The sequence below is a fragment of the Hylaeus anthracinus genome, unplaced genomic scaffold (assembly GCF_026225885.1).
Source record: "Hylaeus anthracinus isolate JK02 unplaced genomic scaffold, UHH_iyHylAnth1.0_haploid 11989, whole genome shotgun sequence".
NCBI classification, from domain to species: Eukaryota; Metazoa; Arthropoda; class Insecta; order Hymenoptera; family Colletidae; genus Hylaeus; species Hylaeus anthracinus.
The window spans coordinates 11,084,513-11,112,446 of record NW_026534337.1 but is presented as its reverse complement, the minus strand read 5'-3'; the positions used below and the strand labels follow the sequence as shown (position 1 = coordinate 11,112,446).

Sequence of the window (27,934 nt, the reverse complement as noted above, 5' to 3'; positions counted from 1 at the left end):
TTGTAATCAATAAATAATTTCTCACGAAATGTGTTTATAAATAATGTTAATAATTATAAGGGGAAATTAAACACATTCATGTACATGTATGCTTATTTAAATATGTATTTGTGAAAATATGATATACATCACGTAGAGAAGATCTCACGTACATCTTTAAAAATACAGAGGTTATCAATGATTGATTTTGTTAGGATCGTACTTTGGACGGACATATAATGCTTTTGGATAAAACAATGATGATTCGTATCGGGAAGACTAGGGAAGTATTTGCATATATTTTTCGACACTTAAAAGCGGTTGGCACAAATATCGCACCGTATCTCCACCCTTTAAAACATGTAAACCTTATAATAAAATATTTCGTTCGAACGATAACAAAATACTATAAGTTTAATAAAAGTTTATACAATTAAAAAAAAGCAACGAGAACCACGTGCAAATTACTTAAATGTTACGTTCTAATTAGGAAACGAGAAATAAATTAAAGCGCGTGTACTACAAGATAGTCAGTTGAACGACAGACAGTCAAACAAATATAAACTGATCGAAAGAGATTGAACGTGTGCTATGCAATTATCACTAATCACGTTGCCAAGCGTAATTAACCTCGACAACGGGAAACATCGGGACGGAAGAGCGAATTATCTATTGGTGTCCAGGTGCTGACAGACGTCTCTGTGACTGGTACGGATTTTGCAATAAACGCGGCGAGCATTCGATTACTCGCAATAGTAGCGCGTCTATGTAATCTTCCAAGTCGTTTAGACGTTTCTTTTTCTCTGATACTTCCGCCTGTAGTTGCAGCGTCAACTCAATGAGGTCCTGCGTTTCGAAAACATTAAGAAAACAATTATACCGGATCTAACATACGTTAAAGAAGGATGTAGAAAGTAGAATTACCTCTCTCGATTTTCCTTCGAACTGAGTAAGAACTTCGTGTGGCAGATGACTTTTCGATAGCGTCGTACTCTTAATCGCGTCCTCGCCACCGATGATAATTCTCTCCGAAGATAAATGGTTATCGTCGATCAACTCTTTCAGTTTATTCTCCTTCTCTTTTTTCTTGTCCTTTCGATTCTGCTTTTCGTCCTTGGGACTCCAACAGATGTATTTGTCATCCTTCTTCTCTCTAGATTTTTCCTCCTTGACATTCTTTTCCTTGTTCGACGCAGGTTTCTCATCCTTCGTCTGCGTCTGAACAATTTCCCGCGGTGCTGGCGTCGGCGGCTCTGGCGCCTCTTGGAATCTTAACGCCAACGAAGGCGAACTTGCAGGCGAAGGTTTGCGATGATTATCCTTTGGCTCGTCGATCACGACCTTTGGGATCGGCTTGCTCTCCCATCTGAAAAATCGTTCGATGTACAAAATAAATGGTATTGAAAATCTCTGCTACAAGTTTCAATATCTAGTTTTGGCATGTTATAAAAATGCTCACCTCCTGACGTTACTAGGTGTTTGCTTTCCATAAAGCTTCAGACCCCATTCATCTTCTTTCATGCTACTAAGCTTCGATAAAGACGTGGTGGAAGAACTCATGGAGAATCGGGGTGGTTTGCTCGGCGCAGTATTTACTGGCGCTGGTGGTGAATGATGCGTGTCATTGGAATGATTGCCGGAAGAGACGCTGGACGCTACCGAGCCCACACTGTTGCTGTTGCCACCGAGTACAGGAGCGTTAAGGGACGACGCAGAGCTCTTGTGCGACAAATCATCGAACTGAAGAAATGCAATGTTAGTTACAGCGATCCTAGACAAATTTCTTCTTCTATATTTGAATAAAGTTTGAAGTCGAAAGTAGATGATCCAGCTAGCCTACCAACCATGAATTTTAACTCACCAGAAATTCCAAAATTCATAAATTGATCTTTTGGTTCTTGATTCTCAAGACAATAGTAAATTAAGTTAGCAGTAGTTTTTCTCTAGTAATAGCAATTCATGTAATACCGTAAATTCGTCTTCGTCCTCGCTGATGACGCCAGGATCGGCCTCGCCCGGTTGCTGCCGAGTGATTTTGAAGTTGTGCTCTTCCTTTTCGTCCAGATTGTCCACCTTTTCGAGATTGTGTTTACTTTTCCCTTTCACGCGATTCCCGATGGACTTGGCCAACTTCTTCAAGCCTTTGCGCTTCTCCAAGCTTCCAATGCTGAGGAGGCTTCCGCCGATCGAATGGGCGGCGTTGGATAGTTGACCGAGGGAACTTTTGTGACGCTCCTTGCGGCTCAAATCGGTCAGGCTGCCAGCTTTTACGATGAAACCGATCTTCACTTCGAGCTCGCCTCTCTCCTTCGTATTCTCCTTGCCTGGCTTGTGTCCAAGGGTGTACCTAACATACGATTCGAAATTGACGTATAATGTACATTTTACATAGAGGAAGAGGACATGATTCCGAGACATGAACAGTGGGATATGCATGGGAACTTTCTTACAGGAGATATTCCCTTTCTCTTTTCTCATTTAGTTATAGTGCGCAATGGAGACGGTAATCGTACGGCAGACATTTATCTGAAGATTGTTACAACTTTCCAAAACACCATGTGTGGATACTATCATATCCATTTACTTTCATAGCCTCTATACCTACATCGCACAACCTGAGAAGCAATCGAATTGGGAATCGGGATTTTACAGCTAAAAATCATCGATTGTTTGTTCATAAAAGTACTATAATTTCTGTTTCAAAACTTGGTTTATTCTAATCACTTTATCTTAGAGATCCCTACTTCACGTGCACGCACATTGCCTTGAACATTTATTTTAACTAATAAATGAAGTATTACAAATTACACTAAAAAATGTAGTCTGTTATATTTATTCTTCTTATGTTTATATCTTTTTTATTTATTCGTTTTATTGCTTGTGAATATTTTCAAAATTAATAAGGATCATTATTTTATGTAGAATAAAAGCCCTTTTTTTACATAAAAGTTTGTATATAAACCTATGTAATTAGATACTGTAGCCGTATAATTCGATGTATGCGTACCCGTGTATTTCGATGCACGTGTACGTACCCGGTTACCCGCGTATTAAAAATACCTGTGTTCTTAATTCCTTGATACACGGTACACGTGTTCCGTGTACTTTAATACCCGTTCAAAACCGTGATCTCTACTTTATCTACATCATGTTCAGAAATCGTTCAATGAAATTTTGTATCGCTGAAGATAGATACTTTAAAACGCCGGTAACAATCATTTAGGAGAACCTACATCTTAGGCGAAAAATGTTCCGAAATAGATGCCGTATTTTCAGGCTTCTTAGGTGTACGTAACCCGTTGAAAATAACGATCCTAACCACGTACCATCTATTCTTGGGTCTCTCGTAAACGTCAAAGGTAGACAGCGGTATACTGATGGTGCCGAGGAACTGGTCGATGCCCAGGAAATCACGATGAAGGGCCGTCAGTACTATTTCCGCGGTGTTCCCTTGCTCTGGGATAGTTAATTCGCATTCCTCGTGCCATTCCACGTCCTTCGATGCCTTCTCCTTCACGGACGTTTGATACTTCTCCTTACCGAGGGCGATCGTCACGAAACAGTCGTTGGTTTCTGCGTTTATTAGGTTTAAGTGACTTAACGTAGGTGGAGGTAGACGGTCAACCGTAAGGTCGGGACTAACGAGCTGTATAACTGGAATTAAATCTCGCGAGAGACCGTCGCGATCCATTGTATACTTATTGTCAGCATAAATTACAATGGCGGAGTCCACGACCTCTGCAAGGTTCGCGTCCGTTGGTCCAAAGTAATCTCTATCGATTCCAGAATAGTTTAAATATTTCTACTTAAACTGATGTTATAAATTATCGAATATAAAGGTACAGAATTCATTTCTACGCCATATTTGGACCAAAGTATAATCTTCGGTGAATAATCTTCAGAGTGTAAGCAAAACATTAACTCTTTGGGGCACGGTGGGATTAAAAATGTCCCACCATGCATTACCGTCCATCAAAAAGGTGGGACACTTTTAATCCCACCGTGCCCCAAAGAGTTAATGTTTTGCTTACACTCTGAAGATTATTCACCTGGAAATTTTGCAATAGCTGCATGTGTATAGGTTTATATTTCGTCTTATTTACGTAATGCAGTTGGTAATATATTCATCCAATGTTACAAATGTATGCACTTATGTTGGCAACTTTCAACGTGCTAATACCGGTTCAATAATTGTTGTAAGCGGAAGGTTTATTACGATAATATTTCTTTCCTGGTTTTATGTGAAATATCGTAGATGTAAGTTAATTTATATAAAAATTAATTCTATATAAACACGCGAAGTGTTTTATAATAAAAACTAAAGATTAAATTTGTTTGCAAATGACGAAAGTATCGTGGGACTTTATTCGTCCCACCATGCAGCTTGGGGAATAATACAAAAAAAAAAAAACATATTTTTATTTATTATGTTTTAATATTCTTAAAACTATAAATGTGATTTGAATATAGCGTAGGTAATTCTTGACTCTTCAGCTTCGAAATGCAAAGAACAAATCCATAACAATTTCGTTTGATTTTTAAAACGCAATAAAATTCCTGTGCCGCAAAGAGTTAATCTACCAAAGTAGGTATCGCAATTACGCGCCCTTTTTGAATAAATAAAATAAAATTTGTAAACGCTTGTTGCTACGTTCAGCGTTGGACTCGAAGGAACGGTAGCCTCAGGAATATTCCCGAGCGCAAAAGTCGTGAGACCGTGTCTACGCGACGGAGTAAAAAAAAAGAAGAAAACAAAGAAGAAAGAAAGATAGTCCAAATTCAAAGGTCGAGACGTTTATTACAACTAATAACATGGATCTACAAGCATCGTCTTCGTTTCTCTGTTACGTTCCCCTTTGTTCTAAATATATTTGAATTACTTAACGACGCGTGACTCGCGCTTGCAATTCGATGGATTACGTTTGTTACTTTTGTTGCGCTACTTTTCGTTACGTGTGCCCCAGTATTTTTTTGCCCGTTCCGCGAAATTCGACTCGCGTGTATGGTAGGAACGAAGCAATAATTACGAACACGTCGTGAAACGCAGGCCCGATTTCCATTGTTTTGAAATTTGACTCGCTTCGATGAGCGGATCGACACGAGCAAGGACGTCTGTCGCGCCTAATAGGTAAACCTTGCATTATGGAATACGGCGACGCCGGTACTTACTGTGTTTTCCTTTGGTCAATAAGTTTCTGGCTCTTTGAACTGCGAACAAAGAAGAAAAAAGATCTCGTTAGTCGTTAGCAAAAAAAAAAAAACGATTATCGATCAACCGATGCCTAATGGCCACAGACTTCCTGTGCGACGCGCAACACTATCCGGTTGTTTCATTCATTGTTACTTTCATTTGAATTCATAATACGGTTTAGACATGACAAAGCAATAAACGCGTAAACAAATAACGGTAGCATTCGCGATAGAAGCGTAATGTAACGACAGAAAAGAAGATAAACAGATGTAGGCGTAACCGCGGATCGATCTTTCGTGTTCGTCGTGTGAAATATTGGGTTGTCTGAAAAGTCCGTGCCGATTTTTAATAAGCGGTACAGGTCTGAATATATCGAAATGGTTGAAAACAAATAACACGTGGATATCCCCTTAAAAAATGGAGAAATTGTGGAACCAAATGGTACATACATAATTCAATAAATGTTGGGTTGTCGAGAAAGTCATGACGTATTTTTTCTTGATTTTTCAAATGTTGTTTATTTATATAAAGGACAAAGATCAATCAATGATACATAGCCCGTTTTGTTCGATAACCTTTCGCCACCATTCAGTGAGTTTCATAATTCCTCGTTTATAGAAGGACCTGTCTTTATCGGCGAAAAACTGACCAAGGTGCTGATTAACAGACTCATCGGTAATCGAACGTTATATCACGCAAAGAAGCTTGAAGAGCACGAAACAAATGGAAGTCCGATGGCGCAAGATCTGGCGAGTATGGTGGGTGTGGTAACACATCCCATCCAAGCTCCAGTAATTTTTTAATTATTCCTTTGATTTTGTCATCATCAACCGCGATGGGTCTCCCTGACCGAGGAGCATCGCTGGGATTAAAATCACCAGCACGGAATTTCGTGAACCATCGTTGGCACTGACGTTCTTGTAAAGCATTGTCACCGTAAACTTTACGCAACTTTTCGCAAGCTTGACTTGCGTTCTTCCCTTTATGGAAGTAAAACAATAGAATATGGCGATAATGCACAGTTTGATCTTCCATTTTCAATTTATCGTAAAATTTTCCAAACTCAACCGAGTCGATCAGTCTTTTGTTTAGTACGAAGCTAGAGTTCTTAGTTGTCAAATGACAGCAATCACGTGGTTGCAACTGACTCCAGTACGGCCAAAAGTAAACTATCGTCACCTGTTGCAGAAATGCGTCACGACTTTTCCGACAATCTGATATACAAATATATATATATGTATATATACTGTATATCAAAATTCAAACGTGTCTTTGAATGTTTCTTAAAAATTGCCACGAACTTTCTGGACAACCCAGTACAACAATAATGCGATCCGATCGAACCGTGAAGCCTAAAGATACAAATTAAGATAAACCACGGGTAAATTCCGACAAGTTATTAAGATCATGAATTCACGGTGTTTATTTTTTCCCTGTGTATATGCATAGAAGAAGTTTCTCTTTCTCCCGAGAGCTGCTTTCAGAAATTTAGGATAATGTTTTGTAAAACGGCGTCATGGCTGGCGAACATAATCACCCGCCTTCCTATCGCGGTAAAAGCGTTGAACGTATCGGTTCCCGCCCATTATTCGTTGGAATTCTAACCACGAAACCATGCTTCTACCGCATTGTTGGTTCATTATTTTCGACCACCTTCCACGATAGTACTTTTTACTCGAGGAATTCTATGCTCAACACGTTCCCAACCGATCACGAATAAACGTGTAACAACGATACAGAATTAATTAACAATCCGTACGGAGAATGAGCGAACATTTTATTCGCCGTATTAATCCGTTTGCATTATTAGACAGACAGTCTCATTTATTAGGTCGTCCCAAAAGTTTCTTTCGTGAGTTGCATTCAATTATTTTCTGTGCCAGTGTTTATATAAATAGACAATTTAATTTCTTAGACATTGATGCTGTAACAGCAATGGAGCGAAATGAATTGTACACAATTTTGTAAAGTAACATAAAACATAAAATATTGTGTATGAATTAATTATTAATAAAACGAAAGAAACTATTCGGACAACCTAATACGTGAAAAGATATTAAATCTGTGATTTAATTGAATCTCTTCAATAGACATACAGAGTACGAATACTTATAAGATTGATTCTATGCGTGCGCATTTGTTTGGCGTTATATAACGTATTTTGTTTATCACAAAAAAAAAAGAAAGTACATATATATCTTATCGTGTCGTGCAAAATAGAAAATTTAGCTGGAGTTGGAAAAATTGAAGCCAAGCCACGTTATTAATATACCGTAGCATCGACACACCGTGTTCTATTTAATGTACCGTCTCGTACGTGTTGCACTCTATATTCTGAATGACACGAGTTACTTCCGCGAGTCTTTGTGAGAAAAATATCAGCCGTTCGCAGTACCGTTTCTTCTTCGACGAGCCTCGTGAATATCGTTTGTAATTATGCTCGTCTTCGCACGCGAGTACATTGTTTAGCAATTGAAAACACACAGGAATATTTTTCCCCGGTTCGTATTAATTGATTCTTTCATTAGAATAGTATGCACAGCGGCGTATTATATTTCCACGGGGCCTCGCGGCAAAATGGAATTTTTAAGCCCCGTTACCACACATTTTTAAACTCGATCTTGTTTTGATTAATTGTTTTTTTCTTGTTAATTTCGCAACTTACATAAATAGCTATTTTTTTTTTTTTTTTGTAATCTATTCTAGAGATTTCCGAGTATACGTAGAATGTCATTGTTTATAAAAAATAAGTTAACAAATTATTAGGTTGTCACAAAAGTTTCTTTCGCTTTCTTAATAAATAATACATGCACGATAATTCATGTTTTATGTTACATTACTGAATTGTGCACGATTCATTTTGCCCCATTACTGTTACAACATGAATATCTATGAAATTAGATCGTCTATTTATATAAACACGATCACGTAAAATAATCGAGTGCAACTCGCGAAAGAACCTTTCGGGACAACCTAGTACAATTTTACATAGTTTTTTTTGGAAATTGATCGGTGTACGAATACTTTCTACATCCACTGTACGTCCCCCAAGAGTCTTCCTTTACTTTTTAAAGTCAATCCACGCTGAGAAATGCGAGGAACGCGATGAACTGCGATCGTTCCTAGACTCGCGCGAGGTGTATCGTTTTTTTTTTTTTTTTTTTTTATTCCACCGATTTCTCGTTGAATAAAGTCTAGTCGTTAGATGGGAAAATCGGCTCTCTCGCTGCATTCTTCCACGACTCAATCAGTCCAGGTGCGAAGCACTCGCGTCGGCTGCAGCCAAATACCGTTTCCATGGAGAAGAACATTCTTAACGGTTCGGGACTGCAGCTAACAGGGCGATTAAGTCGTAATACTTTTCCGTGGCAAAATGTATAGAGACTTGTGGCGAGTCGGAACCGTTTTCTTAATGACTTCTAGAAGTGAGAAATAAATTTGGTATTTAAGAATGGGAGCATTCGTGAAATTAAAGATCCTTTAAAGGTCCTTTCGGCCCCCTATTTGGAAAACGCTCGTCTCGAGAGTAACAGAACCGAAACGGTAAAAAGTTTCCATTCCTTCTCGCGGGAAGGAGAATGTTGGAGGAGGATAAAATGGAGGATAAAATAAGGATAAGGGGGATAAAATGTTGAAAATCGAGGAGGGAAATGTACGTTGGAAAACGGTTAATGGATTTCTGTGAGGGGAGAGAGGGGCTTGGCATGCAACAGGATACTAAATTGAAAGGTTCCAGGGGACATCGTTACGAGCCTGAGCAGAGGACCCGTGCACACAAACGGAAAGGGGGACATCAGCTGCTGTACACATGCTTTCACACGCTACCTATTTTGCATGGAAACGAAAGCGTTAAGGGCCTGTTTGTCACTCGACATTCGAGCACGCTAACGTCTAGAATTGCTCAGAATTAACCCTACAGAATGTTGCAAATTGAGAGATAAAACCAGAGATGGGCAAAACCCAAAGACTTCAGATTTATTCGAAGCCTAGGGTTTCGCCCATCACTGGATAAAACGAAGATTGGTACTTTAACAATTTAATACAAAGGCACAGAATTCATTTCTACGTCTGATATGTGGGACAGAAGGTGTAAAAGTAACGTTTTTTACAAACTCAAACGTGGAAAACCGAGCGAAATTTATCGCGCAAAACATGCAAAGGAATCTTCAGCGGTTGAGTCATGTCGTATCTGGGGCGTAGAGGATCGCGCGCGTTTTAAATACACTGTCCTTCTTGGCGCGTCTCGGAGGCGTCGCGAAACCAAACTACGACGCGAATGTAGAAGAATTCGCATCTTCCCAGCGATCAGGAACGCGCAAATTCGCGTCCCGTTCGTGTACCAGCGCGATGAAAATGCTCGCACGCGAATGCATAGATCGCTATCTCTCGCCTCTCGATTCAAGCGACGTTCGTGCTCGGATAGTATTCGTATTTTCACCCAATCTGTCTATAGCGTTACGGAAGGTTGCTTTTCGACACGATGGAAGTTTCCTTCTACTGTTCGCTACTCCCAACCATTGCGTCGGTAAAAGTAACCCCCTGAGACAAATCGTAGCGCTCGTGTGACGATCCAAATCGACCGCTCGGAGGTAGATACTGTCTGTCACGACGATCGAGGTCGCTCGAACACGGCACGCGTCATTCGCAACGTAAAAATCGTTGGCGAACGAAGGAGACAACGCACCGACGACGGCATTCTTTCGCTAAATAAGTTTCTAGAAAGGCGTAACGAGATTGCGAGGTTTCGATCGCCTACATTCGACGAACGAATACGTAACCTAGCTTTAATCGGTTTACGGTACATCTGCTCGGTTCGAACCACCTGCGCGCCAATCGACGTTTCCGTAACGTCGCGTTTACAATTCGGGGGGCACCTTTTCACGCTTACCTGTCACTTGGACGTGCGTCGGGCTCCACATTTTCGTCGATTAGGTCACAGGCGTTCGGTTACAAATATTCATCTGTTGTTCCTCTTGCGACGTACCGATCTACGTGACGACGGGTGCCGCGACGCCGGGCGTTGGCATTACGCGTTTGCGGTTTCCACTGTTTTACACGTTACAGAATCGAGCCGCGCCGACGATAAAATACTCACACGGTACGATACATGAACGAGAACTATACCTCGGTGCTGTTCGAACAACCGCTACGTCTACCTCGCGCATCGCGCACCATTACGGTGACTACTGCGCGTCCGACCTCGCGCAACCACCACGCTTACTCCCCAGGAACGAGCCACGCAATTCGATAGCCCTGTGTTAAATTTTTTTTTTTTTACAATGAAATTAATTCGCAGGCTACGTTAGTTTTTACTAGGATGACAGATAGCAAACTATCGGCAATGTAAAACACCGTTCAACGTAATTCACCAAATTTTCTTTTTCTTGGTTGCGGTATATTTCAAATCTTTGCGCAATCCCTTATTATACTTGATCTTTACACTCGCTTATTTTAAATGAAAGTTACTTCGTCGTGACTTTCGAAGAAAACACGCGACAAGCGTATTTGCACTTAGGCGAAATATACGAAGTTCGCGGAGAATAATATAGACGTTGAACGATGCGACGGCACGGTGTATAATCATTGCGATTCGTCATCGGTAAGATAGAAGGATACACGGATAGAAATTCAACGACCGAGTGTGTGTACACAACACGTAGAATTATGTAGATAATATCTGCGCATATTATATTTAATGGTAATTAATTTACCATGCCTATAATTCTTCCTAATAATTTAAAGGCGAGCTACCTTTTCTTAGAAACGTAAAAGGTTGCGTGAATATTTTCTGTCGCAAATATATATATGTATTGGGTTGTCCGGAAAGTTCATGCCTATTTTTAAGAAAAATTCAAATGCATATTTGAATTTCGATATATATTTATTGAATTATATATGTACCATTCTGTTCCACAATTTGTCCACTTTTTAAGGTATGTCCACATTTTATTTGTTTTCAACCATTCTGATATATTCAGATCCTGTACGACCTACTAAAAATCGGCATGGACTTTCTAGACAACTCAATACATCGCATTTAGTTTTAAATAACCGGCGAGTAATTACATCTTCATGTGTCGTCGGTTTCTGTAACATAATCGATTTTCTATCAGCGTGATTACGTTGGAAATGACTCGTTGATTCGTACGCAATAATTCTTTTGTTTACTCGTTCGTAGAGAACACCTTGATTGTTGAGAAGTTTCTCGTATTGTGTGTCATTTGAAATTAATTTTACATGGTTGGACATTGTTTTTCCGCTTTCATCGTTCCGGCAAGCGTGGTGCATTTTTCTGCTGAAGAGACAAAGCGACGTACCGTGCCCTGAAAAAAATGTAACGGAGATGAATATATTGGTAAAGAATTCCAAGTTTCAAATAAAACAGTCGCGCCGCTGCAATGTATGCAAACGTTTACGTGGCTTAGGTTTGTCGAAAGAGCGGAAACGCTGTAGCTGATAGCTGCATGATTGAATGCACGCGTTGCCATAATCACGGTACATTGGTATTCTTACGATTTCATAATGACATAATGTTAATGCAGGACTGATTCGTAAATCATAGATGCGCATCGTCGATTGCTAGAGCTGTGCGCACGTGGCACGTATGGAAATTGCTTCATAAATTTTATTGATGGCACATACGAGTTGCTACGATTATAATAATACTTCGTCGAATATCAGTTTTTTATCATTCACTAAAAAAACGCTTATCAAGATAGAAATACGTTGTTTCACGAATGTCGGGAAATTCTTTGAATCACAGGTTGTAATATTTTCCATTTGTTTTATCACAGATTTGTCACAGTATTATTATCGCACAATTTTACCTTTCTTTATCGCGATAAGCGCAGTTGTTTGTTACGATAGCGCTACGACGTCTGTTTCATTACGTGTTCTCGATCGTAAGCCATGCATTTTTCGTCCCGATCACAATAGCAATTTACGTGATATCGCGTGCATGGAACTTTATTTCCTTATCGATGGCTATTTTGTATAAATTAATTTGCATCGATATTATTATCGATTCGTATATTACCACGTGAAATCATAATTTAGAACAATTTTTTATTAAAAATGAATACCAGAAATTCTATAAAATTCTCTGCACGTTACCTTCTAGTATGAATTTCCATTTCTTTAAACGCGACATCTTATCGCCGACACGATATCCTATCTCTGTTTGAAAATGAACCGCAAAGGCTATTTTCATTCGTAGTAAGAGGCCGACGTGTATACTTCGGTTCTATACAACTGCACATACGCGTACACCATGAATATATGTACGCACACAGTGCACACATGGTTTGTAGGTAATGAAAAGGATATTTGACGGGCAATAAAAGTCAGCCAATAAAACAGTGTAAGGTGTTTTCTTACAAGTATTCGACGACGAACAGAACGTGTAATCATCCGTTTTCCGGACCCATTCTCGATAGTTTAAAGTCATGCATTGTCTGTTTCACGTATTGTCATGATTTTCTGCTGCAAGAAGCATGACCACGCTGCCTGATTCATTCCATTTGCGCTAACGCGTTCATGATTCACCAAACTCGCGTCGCGCAACAGGTGTCTAGCTCTTCTGTTCTTTCATAAACTAAGGATGGCCAGTGACAGCGTATGCAATAATAAAATAATATTTTCGCGTTACAATAACGACATATTTTTTAGTAGCGAAAAGAAGAGTTTATTTACATTAGTCTTTGACGGAAATCGCCTTTCTCACAAACCCGTTGAATTCAAATATTTTTCAAATTGTTTTCAGTTTTATGATTCGTCGACAGGTGGTGCTGGACTGATACCATGTGGGGATATTTTTCGGACTTACCGATAGAGGGCTATGAAAAGGAACCATTCTCAAATGTGCTACAACAGCACACAATTTTATAGATAAACGATCCTTAATTATTAATTCTATCAGTAACAGAAAGATATCACGTTTACATATTTCCGTATCCAAGGCACAGGCTTCGTGATAGTATTATAAAACTCACTGATGTATACAACTAGCAGATGCCAAGCGGAGTTCAGATTCGTATTATCGTTCCTTCCGTTCTCCAAATATCGTCGCTATAGTGACGCAAATGATAACAGCATATTCATTGCATCTTCACGAAACAAGCAGAGTAGGGTGTAGGCGGCATTCTCCTTCATTCTGGTCAATTCACCTTGCCCCACCGCTTCATAGTTTCAATTATTCCGACTCTCTTCCTCCTTGTGCTTGATCCTTCAGTTTCCGTCCGAAGTCTTGGACAGAGTCTCGCATGAATTCCTTCGGCGTTTTGCGTCTAGGAACGTATCGCTTCGGAGATCGAGGCATACCTGAGGATTCGTGATATTTCGAAGGATTTCAGCTGGAAGTGGCTGCTCGATCGCGGCCATTGGTGCACGTGACGCCTCGCGTACGCGTGAACCAAGCTTAAAGTTTCCAATCCCCCATGCTCGTCGTATTCACCGATCCACGACGATTCACGGCGGTGCGTACACCGCCAGTCGAATAATCGCCTCGTGGCAGGTGAGGACGAAAATCGGCGAGGCCGTGCCAGTCGTCTAGTCAGCCAGCGAGCCCGTCGCATGAGGCACGGACGGACCGTAAGGCCGCGCCTCGATCGTCGATCCTCCGCTGAAAATCTCCTCGTTACCGATCGTAGTGCGCGACACAGCGTGCGTGTGCGAGCTTTCTCGTAGCCATCCGCGTGTAGCACGGCGCGTGTTATTATCTTTTACTTCGTTTTCGTTCGGGTAGTCGTCCTATCTCTGCTTCTGCTCGCGGTCAGTTTCCGTTTCGTTCAGCGCGCTACGTTACAAGGGTCGGTGAGACATGTCTTCCCTGAAGGGTGATAAGGTGCCGTCCGCGCGGCTTTGCCATATCGTCAAATGGGACGATTTCGACGGTTACGGATTCAATTTGCACGCGGAGAAAGGAAAGAACGGCCAGTATATCGGCAAAGTGGACGACGGTTCGCCGAGTCAGGCGGCTGGTCTGCGACAAGGCGACCGAATCGTGGAGGTTAACGAGATCAACATCGCGAACGAGACGCACAAGCAGGTGGTCGAACGCATAAAGGCCTTCGCCAATGAGACGAAACTCCTGGTTGTCGACCAGGAGGCCGACGAATATTTCAAGGCCAACAACATCATTATCAAGGGTACCATGGCGAACATCAAGGTAATCAAGACCCCGGAGAAGAATCCCAACAGTGTCGACCAAGATGAGGAGCTCAACGATAGCAACGCATCCATCGACGAGGTGCGTATCTTACTGCGTATCTACTTACTAACGCGAATTCCCCAAATTCCACAAATTACGATTCGCAAAGTGCTAAACGTTGCGTGAAAATCCTAGCAGGGTCGTATAAAGACCGATCATCGAATGTCCACCTGTTGCTTCAAGCTATTCGTTTCAACCGCTGACAGAGAGCGATAGCTTGTAACACTTGCTTGATAGTGTATAGACCTTGCCCACGCGTCTATTATTCTTCACTTTCGAAGGTATTTCAAGAAATTATATGTATCGTGTAAGAACCGACGATAAAAAATGTATTTTAATGCTTTTAAGAACCGCATAATCTTCTCGAATGTACTATTTAATACAATTGTCAACGAAGCGATTAACTTGTATCGTGTTTGCGATTACCTTTAGATCTTGAGGCACGTGTCACGTCAATTCTATCGGTGCGGTAAGTGAAGATTTCTGCTCGGTTAACGCATCTCTGTTTCTCGTCCATTCCTGATTTTTCTAGAAAATTGTTATCGTTAGTCGGTTAGATTAAAAATCGATTTCAGTATTTATTTTTCTACCAGAATGGAGTGTTCTCACATCTGCCAATTCAAGACTCATACCTTACGCGTATCGAGGAGGATAATTATCGCACAAGATTCTTTTGGACTTATCGTTCTTGCTGTGATTCATCTCAACATTGTAACGTCGTGAACGGTCGTTGTTTCTTGATCCAGGAAAAATGACGGTCGTTTTTATATGCATATTTAGCGATAACCGTGTGTTGTCGAACTGCCTGCGGCTTCAACATCTGTGTTTACCACAGTTGGGTGGCAGAGCCGAGGAGAAAAAAAATTAGCGCGCCATACGGAGACCAGCGGCCTCAAAGCGAGCAAACGATCGAACAAATACGTAGAAACGGAGAGTTTGGATTTTTTTTCTCTTTCACTCTCACGAAAGGACTCTGTAACGTTGCGTGAGATGTGGGATTCGGATGATGCGCGCAGCGCCGTTGGCGCAAAAAATCTTCTTAACCCTGAGAAAGCTCATTTATCGAGCGTCGGTTCTTGTTCGATGACTCGCACGAAACACGAACCCTCGACAGCCGTGAGAAGGCTGTCGACGTCGAAGATCCTGTTTAGACCAGCGATGGGCAAAATCTACCTGAAACTAATACGTAAACATGTCACGGAAAATTGCGATGGAATAACGAGGAATTCGGTTCTTTATATTTCGTTTAAAGCTATCGTTATGAAACTGAGCACGAGAAAAAAGAAAATGTTATTTGTTCCAGTTTAATAGTTCGTTCTTATCGGTAAATGACTCGAGTGACGCATAGTGGTTTCGTGTGTATTGCAGAGTTTCAATTGAAAATTGAAACATGTACTGGAACATCTGAATATTAATTTCGAAAGTTATTTCTCGAAACCGAGTAATTTAGTTATACGTAAAAACTGAAAACTGTCGCCGGTTCAGACAAGATAGATACGAGAGTGCAATCGCTCTCGTATGTAAAAATAGACGGTCGCAGAGTTCGAAGCTTTTGTATACTGTCGCTAAACGTTTCTCCATATGTATTGTATAACTTGGTGGAAAAATGAACGATACAATATCGTGCACACACTTGTCTCGCCGGAACGAGACGCCACGAAACGATAAGGCTCGTAGGACTTCTTGATATCATTGTCGCAGCCTCCGCGAATTCTCGTTTTTCTCGCGACAGTTCTATTTCATCCTCCGTTGGTATCATCTGTTGTTTTTGCTGGAATTACATTTTCGTCTTTTCATGGAAACATTGCATATTGTTGTTGTTTGTTTTGTTTCGCTTATCTAATCACAGGTGTAAATTAAATGATAGCTTCGCAATTAGTATTATCTCTCTTAATCGGAAAGTGTTTCATAGAAAACTAGACAAATTTCTTATGTAGATAACAATTTCGAATGATTAATCGAAAAGATGTGCAATTTCTGACTCGCTTAATAAAAATTACGAATCTGAATCAAGAAAGATTGTAGCTCTTGAAGTAAAGTCAACTGCTTGGGTACATTTCCTCAAGGTCAAAAACGCAATTCAACAATTTTGCTTCCTCCAGAATGACACTTTGTCACCCTCTAAGAACTCCAGTTACGAGAAAAAGCAATATTTTTATTTATGGACTTCTTGCGCGATTATTTGGTCGAAGGTAAGCGATCGCGATCATCGAATGACTCATTCCTCGGGCTCGTAAACGATAAGATAGGTATAGAAGTGACGCAAAGATTCGTTTCGTTCCTCCTCAAATTTACAAATGCTTAGTTTGCCAAAGTAATAACAAATTACTTGGTTTACGATATCAGTCGTAACGTTTTCAAAACTCGGGGTTTGAATAAAAGGAGACCTTGAATGGACTCCCTAACTCGGTTATCAGGTGAAATGGCTTGCATTCTTATACGCGACGTAAACCATTCTCGGATGTAACAATTACGGCGTTAATCGTCGGAAGTTCCTCTTTTGTAGAACCAGCGCGTCACTGGCCTTAATTCGCGTTTCATGGGATTCGCGTTCAATCGTCTTTCCATGATGCACGCCAGCTCCCACGAGTCCGATCGTGCGAGTTTATCTCGCGATCGAAGATTCGTCCTCCGTCGATACGATTCGCCGGATTTCCGGTGATTTTTGCGGCGCAAAGTTACGTAAACTCCACGTTGCACCGCGCTTACGCGGTCGAAGACGCATCGTGACACACGTTACGTGTTTACCTACAATTTACTCACGAAAATCTGCATGCCGACACGAAATACGTAAAGATTGTTTGACGACAGAGGTTTCAGGTATTTCAAACAGACGAGTAATCTATACGGATTCTTATTTCTTTATAATTTCAATGTACATTTAGTCGCTGCAAGGCGTATCGACGTTCTTAACTCCCACCACTGAAATACCCTTCCTATGTCTAAATTTGTTAATGATGCATTCGTCAATTGGCAAATAGGACTAATTTAAAATGATATCGAAAGCTGTACGAGCAATTTCGTGTATAGATTACACGACCGTGTGGCGTTATTGAAAAATTTGATAAATTAAAAACCATCGAACCTTTCAAAGCCTTCAAAGCATATGTAAATTTCATTCTCAAACTTTCAATCTTCAAACTCTCTCTCACTTATTTCGTTAATGTGCGCAGTTTTTCGAGACAACCTAATTTGACGAGGATTGTTAGAAACACCTTTAGACGTCGCCGAGTTTGAGATAAGACTTGGGCAATCGACCGAGTTACGCCTGAGCAGACCTCGCCACACAGGATTCGTGAACGGAATGGTCGGTTGAGCTATGCGACGCGAAAGAGATCTCCACGTTCGGTTCCTTGAGCGTTAATTAAGAACATTGAAATGAAGTAATCCTTGGTACCTTTAAAAAAAAAATGCTGGATATCCTAGGCGTGTGCTCGATCACACGTGCCGGTGTATAATTGATCGCCTCTCTACAGGATAGTCAATTTCCTGCCACCGTTTTCTATTGCGCAATCTATCAACTGCGTACGGCATGCACAGCGCCGGCAAGAACGAGAGGGAAAACTGTTTGCTTGAAGCGGAACGTGCAAACGATCTTTCGTGATTTTTTTGTTGGCGTTACGTTAGTACGTACGCACGAAATGTCGTTGTTCGACTGCTGGAATGTTCCTCAAAGTATTAGGAAACAGCGTGAACGAATGGTTACATACGTAGTACTTGAGCTTGGACTTCATCAAAACGAGATAGGACCTTCCTGAGTCACGAAAGCCTTACGGAGGTTTCGATTTGTCCATTAACACGTTGATTGCCAGACTGATACTCTTGAAAATTGCTACTGTGTTTAAATTTTGTTTACAGACTACTGGAAACTACATAATCAAACATTTATTGTGGTATTTATTTTCGTGTCGTTATCGAAATTCAAGAATTTCATTAAAATTCATTTTCTTTGATACTCACCTTTTGGAATCAATTTTTTGAGCTCTTCAGTGAAAAGCTCTGTCACTCATATATGGGCGACGTGGCGAACAACGTGTTAAGCAAAGTTGCGCCCTCCATATATTTTAAACAAAGGAATACCTCCATGACTCCAGTAAATTTTCAGCACCTTCCCATCGTTCCTAAAGAGTAAACTTTGTAAGAATTCTGAAATTCAAAGGTTTGCCAGCGTAAAGCATTGTTAGTAAAATAGGTGGACTCTTTAGAGAGCCTTTTTCATCGCGTGTGACTTATTGGGAGGTTAACGATGTCACGGCGAAGTCGGTGAAATCCGTCGATGTAACCACTAACCTTAAAAGTCCGTTATCCGCTCTTATTCGATTTCCGTGTCTTCGGGTTGAAGCGTTTTTTCGAAGAAAGCGTGCCAAAAAGACACTGTCGCGTCCACGGCTGAATACGTATGCAGATAACGGGGATCCCCCTCCTGGAAGGAATCGGGCCGGCCAATGCATCGTGTACCCTGTTTGAGAATGTGTAATTAATTTCATGTTCGCATGTCTAAATTTATATCAGAATTTAATATGATAAAAAATAGCTATGTCTAACTTTTTGTAACGTCTTAACTTTTTGATCAGTATATCTCTTAATACATCAAAATCAAAATAAATCGCAATCAATAATGAAGTCATCCACCTTGTTATCTCTTCCCTATGTACTGTGTCCAATTTTGTTTTCACCAAAACTTCAAGCCAACACTTTCAACAAAGATAATCCGAGTCAAAGTGCGTTGAATCAAAGATGACCGTAATGGTAACGCGCTATCTGTTACATATCCTTGCGCTTGACGGAGCTAATTAATCGCTTACGATCGGTATAGACAAAGACGTTTCTCCAAGAAAATCGATAACGATCGCGGCCGATTTGTCGATTCCCCGTTTCCAGTTGCGGAGATAACGATTCCTCAACCTGCACGTTGAGACTTCATCGTCACTGGAAGATAATTGAATTGCGGGGTAGCAGTGACGGTGCTGCAATGCCGTGACACAGATTCTGTACATTTTATAGAGAGGCTACGCGTCGTCTTGACGCGTAAACACCATCTTTGCATGCGACTCCTGCCTCTTTCGGTGTCAGGCATTTATCGATGACAGCGTTATTGCTTGCGCGTGTCCAGTATCGCATACAGTGCTCAACCAAACCAGCGACGCATCACTTGGGACATAAACGATTACAGTACACACACATGATTAATATTAAACAGAAGAATTTAACCACCGATACGTGCATTTACTTGTTTTTAGAAGGATTTAGTAGGGAAAGATTTTTCTTCGGTGCGATGGAAGGAAAATTTTCATCAAATAAATTTATGGATCATCAAAAACGATGCAACTTGCTCCGAAAGTCCAATCGGAAAACACTTTCTTTCGAACAATATTATCGGTTGTATCCGGCCAGTACGTGCGGTATACGTCGTTTCTCCGGCTCCATAGCGATTTCGTTTTCGAGGTAATCAAACGTACATCCGCCGCGGGCGTGAAAATATTTCGTTACGAGCGCGTTTTAAATTGTAAACGGAAAAAATACCGCGGAGAAAATGAGTTTCGTTTTTTTTTTTTTTTTATTCCGGGGGTCGATCAGGTCGAATGGAGAGGACAGCCGACTAACATTATTTCGAAGAGATTTAAACGGTCTGTGGCTTAAAACCGGTTTACCGTCGGAGCTTGCCTCTATTCGATGGAATTCCTTTAAGTACCGTTCGGAATATTGCATCAGGATCCCAAGGTCGTTTATGAGTTTCTTCCACGAATTACGTGTTTTGTTTTCAACCTGTGAATTGTGTTATTATGTTTCTTATTCGGTGTTTATCAGCTCCGACTGTTTCCATTGGCGTTCTTCTGCGTTAACATGATCGCTCACTCTTTTTCAATCCTGATTCGTGGGAATAATGACGAAACGGTGCTTCCAGGCATAAATAAGACAGGTTGTATGACGGATATTTTCAACAATTTTTTGATCAATTTGACACGTCTTCGAATGTGTGCGTATTTATGAACGAGATCGTAATCGGTATCATTTGATTCGAGCGATGTGTCGAAAATGAGCTTCCATCCTCGAGCACCACGAATTTACAAACCGTCTATTCGTGTTTGTTCGTTACCAACATGGAGAGAACTGCGCGACGTAACGTCTACTAATGACCACGTCCACGCTTTTACTTTCTATCTGCGATCGTTAAAGCGAAATACTTGGCATTGTGTAACAAAAAATTGAGATTTCTCGCTCGACCGCGCCGTCAATGTCCACCTTGTTGTTTCTCGGTCTCCTGACATTTCGGTCTCCAGAGATTTCAAGTGGATCGCTAAAAAAAAAAATTCGTCGTGCTGTTATCAGAAATGGAATTTATTCGTGACGCTTATTCAATTGAACCTCGTGCCTACATAATTCGAGTAGCGCTTAAACAGTCGTTTATCTCTTAGGTATCATTAAACATTTTTATGTAGACACGAGCTGTGCTCATTTCTGGCTGCAGTCGAAATCTAGTTCTCGATTTCGAGTTCGCTCAGAAGCGCATGTTTGGGTAAAAAGTAGCGCGCCGCGCGATCGGCCTTGATACGTGACGCGAGTTTCTTATATCGTTCTTGTCCCTTTCTAACGAGCTACGCCGATATCTTTGTTCGGCAATTATACGAAGAGTTGGTGAAATCAACCGGCGATAAACGTCCTTGTAATGAATGAAATTATTGTAGGTCGTCGCGCGAGTAATGCACGGCAACTGCGTCGCTAGAACCAACGCAATTCTTACGGTATGCGTCAGGGTTGGGCAAGGATAGCTTTTGTAATATATTCGTTATTTTGTATAAATTACAATTGCACTTTTGCAAATGCACCGATTCACGCGAGGAGAAAATCTTACAATGGAATGCCAGAGGTCAGGAAACCTGAAGGGGGTAGTCTTCTAGTCAGTTCATCGTGAAGATCATTCGTATTACATTTAATTCTCATTATCTTCGTTAAAAATAAATTATGTGTACTCTCTATATATAAATGAACATGTGTGCGATTTCCCATGAAAAAATTCCTTATGGATTTAAAAAGAAAAAATTCAAAAGACCGCGTAGATTTGGAGCTCCCTTTTAACCTCTCGAGGGACAAATGAATGTTGTTCGTCTCCAATCGAATACACGCAAGCAAAAGCAATGTTGATCTCTAAATCAATTTTAACATACAAATATGATGTTTCGCTTCAAGAGGTTAAACTTGCCCCGTACGACTTCTGCTCGAGTCGGTAAAATCAACCTCCACTTTTTATTTCACGTTTAAAGATTCACGGATGATGATCTGAAAATGTTGTTCATTTTTTTTCAGAACATGCAGAAATCGAACGATGCATCGCAGAACAGCGAGAGCAGCACGGTATCGGCAGGTGCGACGAGGACGTCGACGAGGAGCGAGAACGAGAGCGAATGCGAGGAGTCGGGTCGAGAGAATGGGAACGGTATTAGGAACGAAACGACGACGGCGTCCATGGGTCACGTGCATGGCACCGGGAACGGTAGCGTCGGTGGCAACGAGCCACGGCAGGGCTTAAACCTGAAGATGAGCGCCAAGGAGCTCAGGGCTCAGCTCGCAGCGCGCAAGAAATACGATCCGAAGAAGGAGTCGATCGGTTTCAAGGACAAGTTCGACATCGTGCAAAAGTTATAACCGACGTTGTCCACCTTCGTTTTCGACGATCCTATCGGCTATACTCTGATCGCGGTGCTCCGTCTTGTCCCTCGATACCGGTAACCGATATCGTTCTCCACGATCTTCCACGATGTCTTGAGTGGCAAATCGATTCACCATTCTTTTTGTTGCCGTTTCTTTTTTGTCCTTGTCGAGCCGTACCGATACTTCACTGTGGTGTTTCGAGGAACTTCCTATTCTCCGGAAGTACCACTCGGTCGCTCCGAAATCGGTTTCTGTACAGAAACCGCGAACGATAGACGAATACGATCATCGCGGACTGCCAACGAAAACGTGACTCTTTTAACACGTTTGCGACGGATCGAACGATGAAAATTCTTCCTTGAATTAGACTACAACCTTGACTTCGGTATCGGGAAGGTGTAACCGCGTGTTTGCCGATGTTTAGATCGGGAGCGAGATTGACTCGCGACTTCTAACGCGAAAAACTTGGGAATAGCATTTAGAGTTCCTACCTCCGCTCAAAAATCGTTGCAGAGACGCGTCGTTTCGTTGCTAGACAATTTCACTCTTGCGAAACTCGACAATTGGCGATTGTGTGTACACCCTTCCGACACCAAGTAAACCGAGTTGTCCCGCTACCAACAAGAACGGAGTTTGCGCGGTCCAAGGACGATCACGGCGACGCGGGAGAAAGTGTAACGTTGCCACCGCGCGCCGCGTTGTCGCGTCGTTGTTAATTTCTGTTATCCGTTATCAAATTCAGGACACGCGTCGTTCCCCTATGTATCGTACGACGCGCGCACCGCGTCGTGTAACAAACAGTTTCGTCCGTTCGCGTTGGATCGCGATCCAACGAAATCGTTAACGCGCGAGCGAGCGAGAGGATCCTCGAGGATGGCCCGGTACACCTGCGTCGACTTATCGAGATTCGAATCCGTTACGTAATTTAAGGAATGTAACATCACCGGGCGGGAACGCGACACAATAGTGGGAAGAATCGCGCGAGTTTCCACGTTCGTCTCCGGAGTCGCAGGACTCACAGAAAACATTAGAGACTGTCTCGTACCCGATGTTGCTAAATATTACGACAACCCGTTGTGCAATGTTCAATTATCGTCGTCGTGATCCTTTTGCGTTGTGCCTCGTACCGCGTGCTAATACCTCGAGACTATTTGTTTTGCCGTTTTCGTTCGATACATATACGACTATGCCAGCGTTGGGCGAAACGTAATGATTAATGGTACGATTCGCCATAGTAATCGTGATCAATGATTAACAAAACGTTAATCGTTGCCCATTTCTGGTATTAGTATGCATGTCGTTTCAGGATAATTACTTCGTAAATTAAATATGGCGCGTCGTAACGAGCGGAAGTCAAACGAAAAGTGTTGCTACGTTATCATTGTTGTAATCAGTTGCTGTGAGAAATAGCTACTCGTCCCATAGGTACTCCGAGAAATGAATTACGTCACGATTTTTCTATATTTCATAAAGCTAAATTCACTTCGCGTAATTCTCGTCGCGCAACTCGCCGATATATTGCATTTATTACACGATCGATAAGTTGACTTCGCGATACCACCTTTCGCATTCGTCAAGGACGTAACACGAATATTGATACACGATTCCTGGAAACTTTACAGTAGTTACGTACACGGAGCCATCCCACGGTTAAAATACGATTTCTTCGTATCGCTGGAGCTACGTTTTATACAACTCGTCTATTGTCCGAGATAATTAGGATCGATACGATCGTCAGGCTCTTTCGTAACTTGAGCAAACGCTATTTTCCACTTGAAATACGATAAGATGCTTTTTTTTTTTATTTTAATCATTTCCTGTGCACGCCAGAGTTGCATCGTTTTGGTTTCGTATAAATTATACGCGTGTACGGAGAGACCTTTTTTTAAAATTTTACGTTTATCAGCGATCAGGAGAGTTTTGTTAAATTCCGTTTAATCGGGGACTTTGCGTATCGGCATCTAAAGCATTGCATTCCTTTTATCGCGCACCGAATGTCGAACGAACCGAACTTGGCTCGTAGATCTACGCAAACCGATCGGCTGGATCGAGTTCGATCAAGGTGAACGATCGAGTGGTTCGAAGGTCGTCCATCGTGATCTATTGGCTCTCGCTTCGCGCGGAGTGTGTTGTGTAAATTCTTTGATATATATATATTTTTTTTTTTTATTATTTTTATCGCAAATACTTTTGTGTGGTCTGATGCATAACAGTACCCGCTTCTGTACATATTAGATCTTCGTGCGTCAAGGTCGGTGCAACGATCGGAAGAAACGATCAATACGTCGTTTAAGTACGCAGGAATGCCGTAACGACTTGTCTCAAGTAAAAATTAATATCGACAGGTGCCGATAAATCATGCGTTCAACGTCGGTTTGCGGTATTTCTGTCCCGGCTAAAAATGAAATTGACGCACCGTTAATCAATTTTACCTGTCAAAACACCGCGGGGTACGCGTGCCTGAAAACGAGAGAAGTGTTTCGCCGTGCGAATCATTGCACCGGTTCCTTAAAATGTATATAAACATCCTGCGTAAGGTCCAAATACACACGTTGTTACGATTATTGCACACACGTCCAATGTTATTTGTAAGAGTTTAACTTTAAGCATTACGTTTGGCGACAAGACGACTTAACTGTACGTTATTCGTCAAATTACGTTAACCGCGTACATCTGTGTATAAATATTGTTGTACGTACTCGTGTTTGTTGCCTTTATTTCTCGTCACCTCGTTAAACAGGAGCCAGTATGACGAAGTATGCTCAAGCATTCAACAGGTCGGATGAACGAAGTTCTTTTTTTAGGTTGAGGGAAATTCCTGTCGTCCTCGGTTTAGACTTCTATAGTTTTGTATAGTTGAATATAAGGTGGAGAGAGTCCTTGAACATTCAAAACTTGTTAATCAGAACTAACAACAAGAGTAAGTAAACAAGATAATCGTGCAGAGCCGGTAAATTTGGAACTATTTACTGAAACTATTTAGCTTACCTCGGGTTTATATTTATTTCGCGAGAATTTTTAAAGTAGAGTCGGTTAGGAACAGTTCTTACGGTGAGAACAGGAACTACAACTCCGCCATTAAGTAAGTGGCGCCGCATAGCAGTATTTAGTCGTCCCTAATTTATCGATCGAGAACAGAGTTCATACAAAAATCGAAACATAAATTAATTTAAACGGTTTAACCTTCAACATCAGGTGGTTTGAGATAACGTGCTGATTATTCATTCTAAAATTCGATTCGAATGTTACTTAACCTTGTTCGTTTGCGATGCCTGTTTCAGATTCTTTACGCTGCTATTACTACATCAAATATGTTGTTCCTTTATGGATTATCAAAGTTGATGTACGATTTACAACAACATTTCGTTTATAAATCCTTTAGAATGGTAGAGATTGGCGTGAAGCAGGGGCAGACAGAATTTTGACTCATTTCCCTATTCCTCAAAAGAAACAGAACGTACTTACTTATAAAAGATGTATTATATCAGAACAGGGTGTAGGGCACCTAACCTAATATTCAATCGAACAATTACGTAGGTAAGATTCGTACAATACGAATTACAATTTCATCTTTTTATTTGAATTCTAATTGTAACTCGTTCCATATAAATTTGAATCATTCCCTAGTGAACAAGTGAAAGTCTAACCGTGCAATCGAATAAAATCTTATCTATCTTTGAAAACGGTAGATGTCAATGGCGTATTTTTGTACACGTCAATTGGCGATAACGTTCGTAAACAGTGAAAGAAAAAAAGCGTCGCGAAACGGGCGAGAGCTTCGATCATAATAACTTACCAGTAAATTAACAGCGTCGAGGTGGATCGTATAGGGCGTCGTGATGAAAAAAAAAGCGAACGAGGAGACCGCCAAAAAGATTAGTTTCCAACTGTAGGTGAAAGCAAGATGGCGCGATGTGCTTGCGATCGGCGCGAGTGAGAGAGAGCGAGAGGCGGACATATATGGTCGCGGGGTCCGAGAAGCTCTCAGGTTACGCCGACGGCGCTAACCGTTTTCACGATGATGCTCTCGCTCTCCTTGTTTCGTCGTCCCATCCTTTTCTTTCTCGTGCACCCGCGTATCCTTTCTCCTTCTCGATTCTCGACTGTCCTTTTTCCTTCGACTACCGTCGAGCGACCGTCTCCTTTGCTCGCACGCGCGCGACTATCTTCGCGTCTTCGTCGCGCCACGACCAAAAATATCGGCGATCGTGTAGCCGTGGGTGAGAAGGAGAGGGGACGACTGTCGCGTCGTTCGCGCGACGAAGACGGAAAACAGAACCGCGACGCGTCTTCGCGGATGCTGCAAGAGAGGGGACGAGGTTCTCGTTATTTCGAGATTATCGGGGATTGCCTGCTTTTTGGAATCGTGCCGATCGTCTCAACCACTCTCGATATCGAGTCGGATTCCCAATTTCGCGACTTACCGTAAGCCAGTGCCTCTCAACATTTTTTAAATTCCCTAAATTTTCCCCTAAATTTTAAGAAGAGGTATATTCGTACGCCACGATTTTTCAAATAGCGAAGATTATGTTAATATTTGAAAACTCTAATAATTTGTTGTGCTTAATCTATTGTTGTTGTTTTCTTTGCAGCGCACTCACATTCTAATCAGGACGCAGGCTTGGCTGTGAATGGAAATGTCCCACCATTAGAAAGAACCGTTAAAGGATAACCATTTATCATTAACATGGAAATGAGTAGACTGCGGATTTTATGCATTCACAATTGGTGTAATAAGGTTGTTATTTCATTCTGTATAAGGGCGCATACCTTTCTCAGCAATCTGATAATCATGCTTGAGATGTCGATGATACCTTAAGAGCTAGAAAACATTACCCAATTACGCACCGAGTTTGACGAAATTCCGCGCACAAGTAAAGTTGTCGAAACCGTTGGATGCGTATCTTTTATTAGCGCTGGAGACTTATATTTAGGGCGTGAAATCACCCTACGAAGTTGCGGTTTGGAAAACTGTTGATTCACCAGTGAAATATTTAACTTACGAAACAATTCTCCATCCCTTAAATTCGAAAGGTGGTTTCACCCGTTCTTAAAATGAAACGCTGCTGGTGAACACATATTGGTCGAATATATTCGACGACTGTGCCTCTCCGCAATGTTTTACGATGATTAAAACGTCTGACCCACTACGACTCGCAATTCCTCCTAGGTCTGATTCAGTATCAAAATACAAGTGAAAGATACTCTCTGTGCCTGTATAGAATCGTCAGGTTGTACAATGTTGGCGAATAATACGTGTCCGAGGATATTGAGTAACCGCGTGGGAGTACGGGAGACTAAGAATAGAGGGACAAGAAATGCAGAATCGCAGAATTTTGGGCCTCGGCTCTATCATTTCTGATATCGTTTCTCGTGTATATCAGACGAGGGCAATGTTCCAAAATAAGCACAACAGTTTTGTCTATTATTCGTTTAATCGAAACAAATTTAATCGCCAATGAAGAATTCAGACCGTCTCTACTGTATGCACGGTTCTATCGGTAAATTTCGAGTAACCTGAAGATTATTCCAACCAGAGAAAGCCGTTCGACGGAAAGCTTATTTGTCGAAGCCGGCCGAGTAGTTGCAGCCGAAACGACCGTGACGACATCGATAAAAATTTCGAATTTCGTTCGGTTAGGAATCCTCGGCGTGCTTTACGCGTCCTCAACGTTCGCGTGACGTGGCCTGAAAGCTGTTTACGACATTTTCTCGCTAAAGTATTCCGCGGTCTTGTTCGCACCGTGACACGGATATTAAATCGCCGAGCAACTACCGGCGCCCGCGCGCAATTACGACATTCCGAGATGGCTAGAATCGCAAATCGTTGACTTTAATTCAACGCCGGTCGACCCGTTGTTGACGGTGTCGCTTACCAACGCGTGTTGTTCGAAGATGCAATTTCT

At 41.5% G+C, this 27,934-nt stretch overlaps 2 protein-coding genes and 1 long non-coding RNA gene across 6 annotated transcripts; 1 reads left to right on the top strand and 2 right to left on the bottom strand.

Annotated features, from left to right (window-relative positions):
* Positions 1-81: 81 nt before the first annotated feature.
* Positions 82-15,524, bottom strand: LOC128887877 (rab11 family-interacting protein 2). 4 transcript variants are annotated; one of them, XM_054144331.1, is made up of 10 exons: positions 15,011-15,517; positions 14,805-14,906; positions 11,356-11,493; positions 10,059-11,257; positions 5,149-5,187; positions 3,306-3,552; positions 1,948-2,326; positions 1,439-1,719; positions 904-1,345; positions 82-825 (listed from the first exon to the last, which is right to left on the bottom strand). In XM_054144331.1, the coding sequence occupies exons 4-10, from the start codon at positions 10,087-10,089 to the stop codon at positions 649-651; spliced, it is 1,596 nt and encodes a 531-aa protein (XP_054000306.1). In that variant the 5' UTR covers positions 10,090-11,257; positions 11,356-11,493; positions 14,805-14,906; positions 15,011-15,517; the 3' UTR covers positions 82-648. The 4 variants fall into 4 exon arrangements, with proteins under 4 accessions (XP_054000306.1, XP_054000309.1, XP_054000305.1 ...); XM_054144334.1 differs by having other exon boundaries at positions 1,439-1,698; positions 10,059-11,493; positions 15,011-15,524; XM_054144330.1 differs by having other exon boundaries at positions 10,059-11,493.
* Positions 13,625-24,726, top strand: LOC128887894 (Na(+)/H(+) exchange regulatory cofactor NHE-RF1). The gene is made up of 2 exons (XM_054144363.1): positions 13,625-14,417; positions 21,684-24,726. The coding sequence occupies exons 1-2, from the start codon at positions 13,989-13,991 to the stop codon at positions 22,020-22,022; spliced, it is 768 nt and encodes a 255-aa protein (XP_054000338.1). The 5' UTR covers positions 13,625-13,988; the 3' UTR covers positions 22,023-24,726.
* Positions 16,162-26,803, bottom strand: LOC128887896 (uncharacterized). The gene is made up of 6 exons (XR_008460111.1): positions 25,825-26,803; positions 25,017-25,462; positions 24,728-24,907; positions 18,669-18,837; positions 18,339-18,524; positions 16,162-18,247 (listed from the first exon to the last, which is right to left on the bottom strand). It is a non-coding gene; the product is annotated as an uncharacterized LOC128887896 (long non-coding RNA).
* Positions 26,804-27,934: the final 1,131 nt, after the last annotated feature.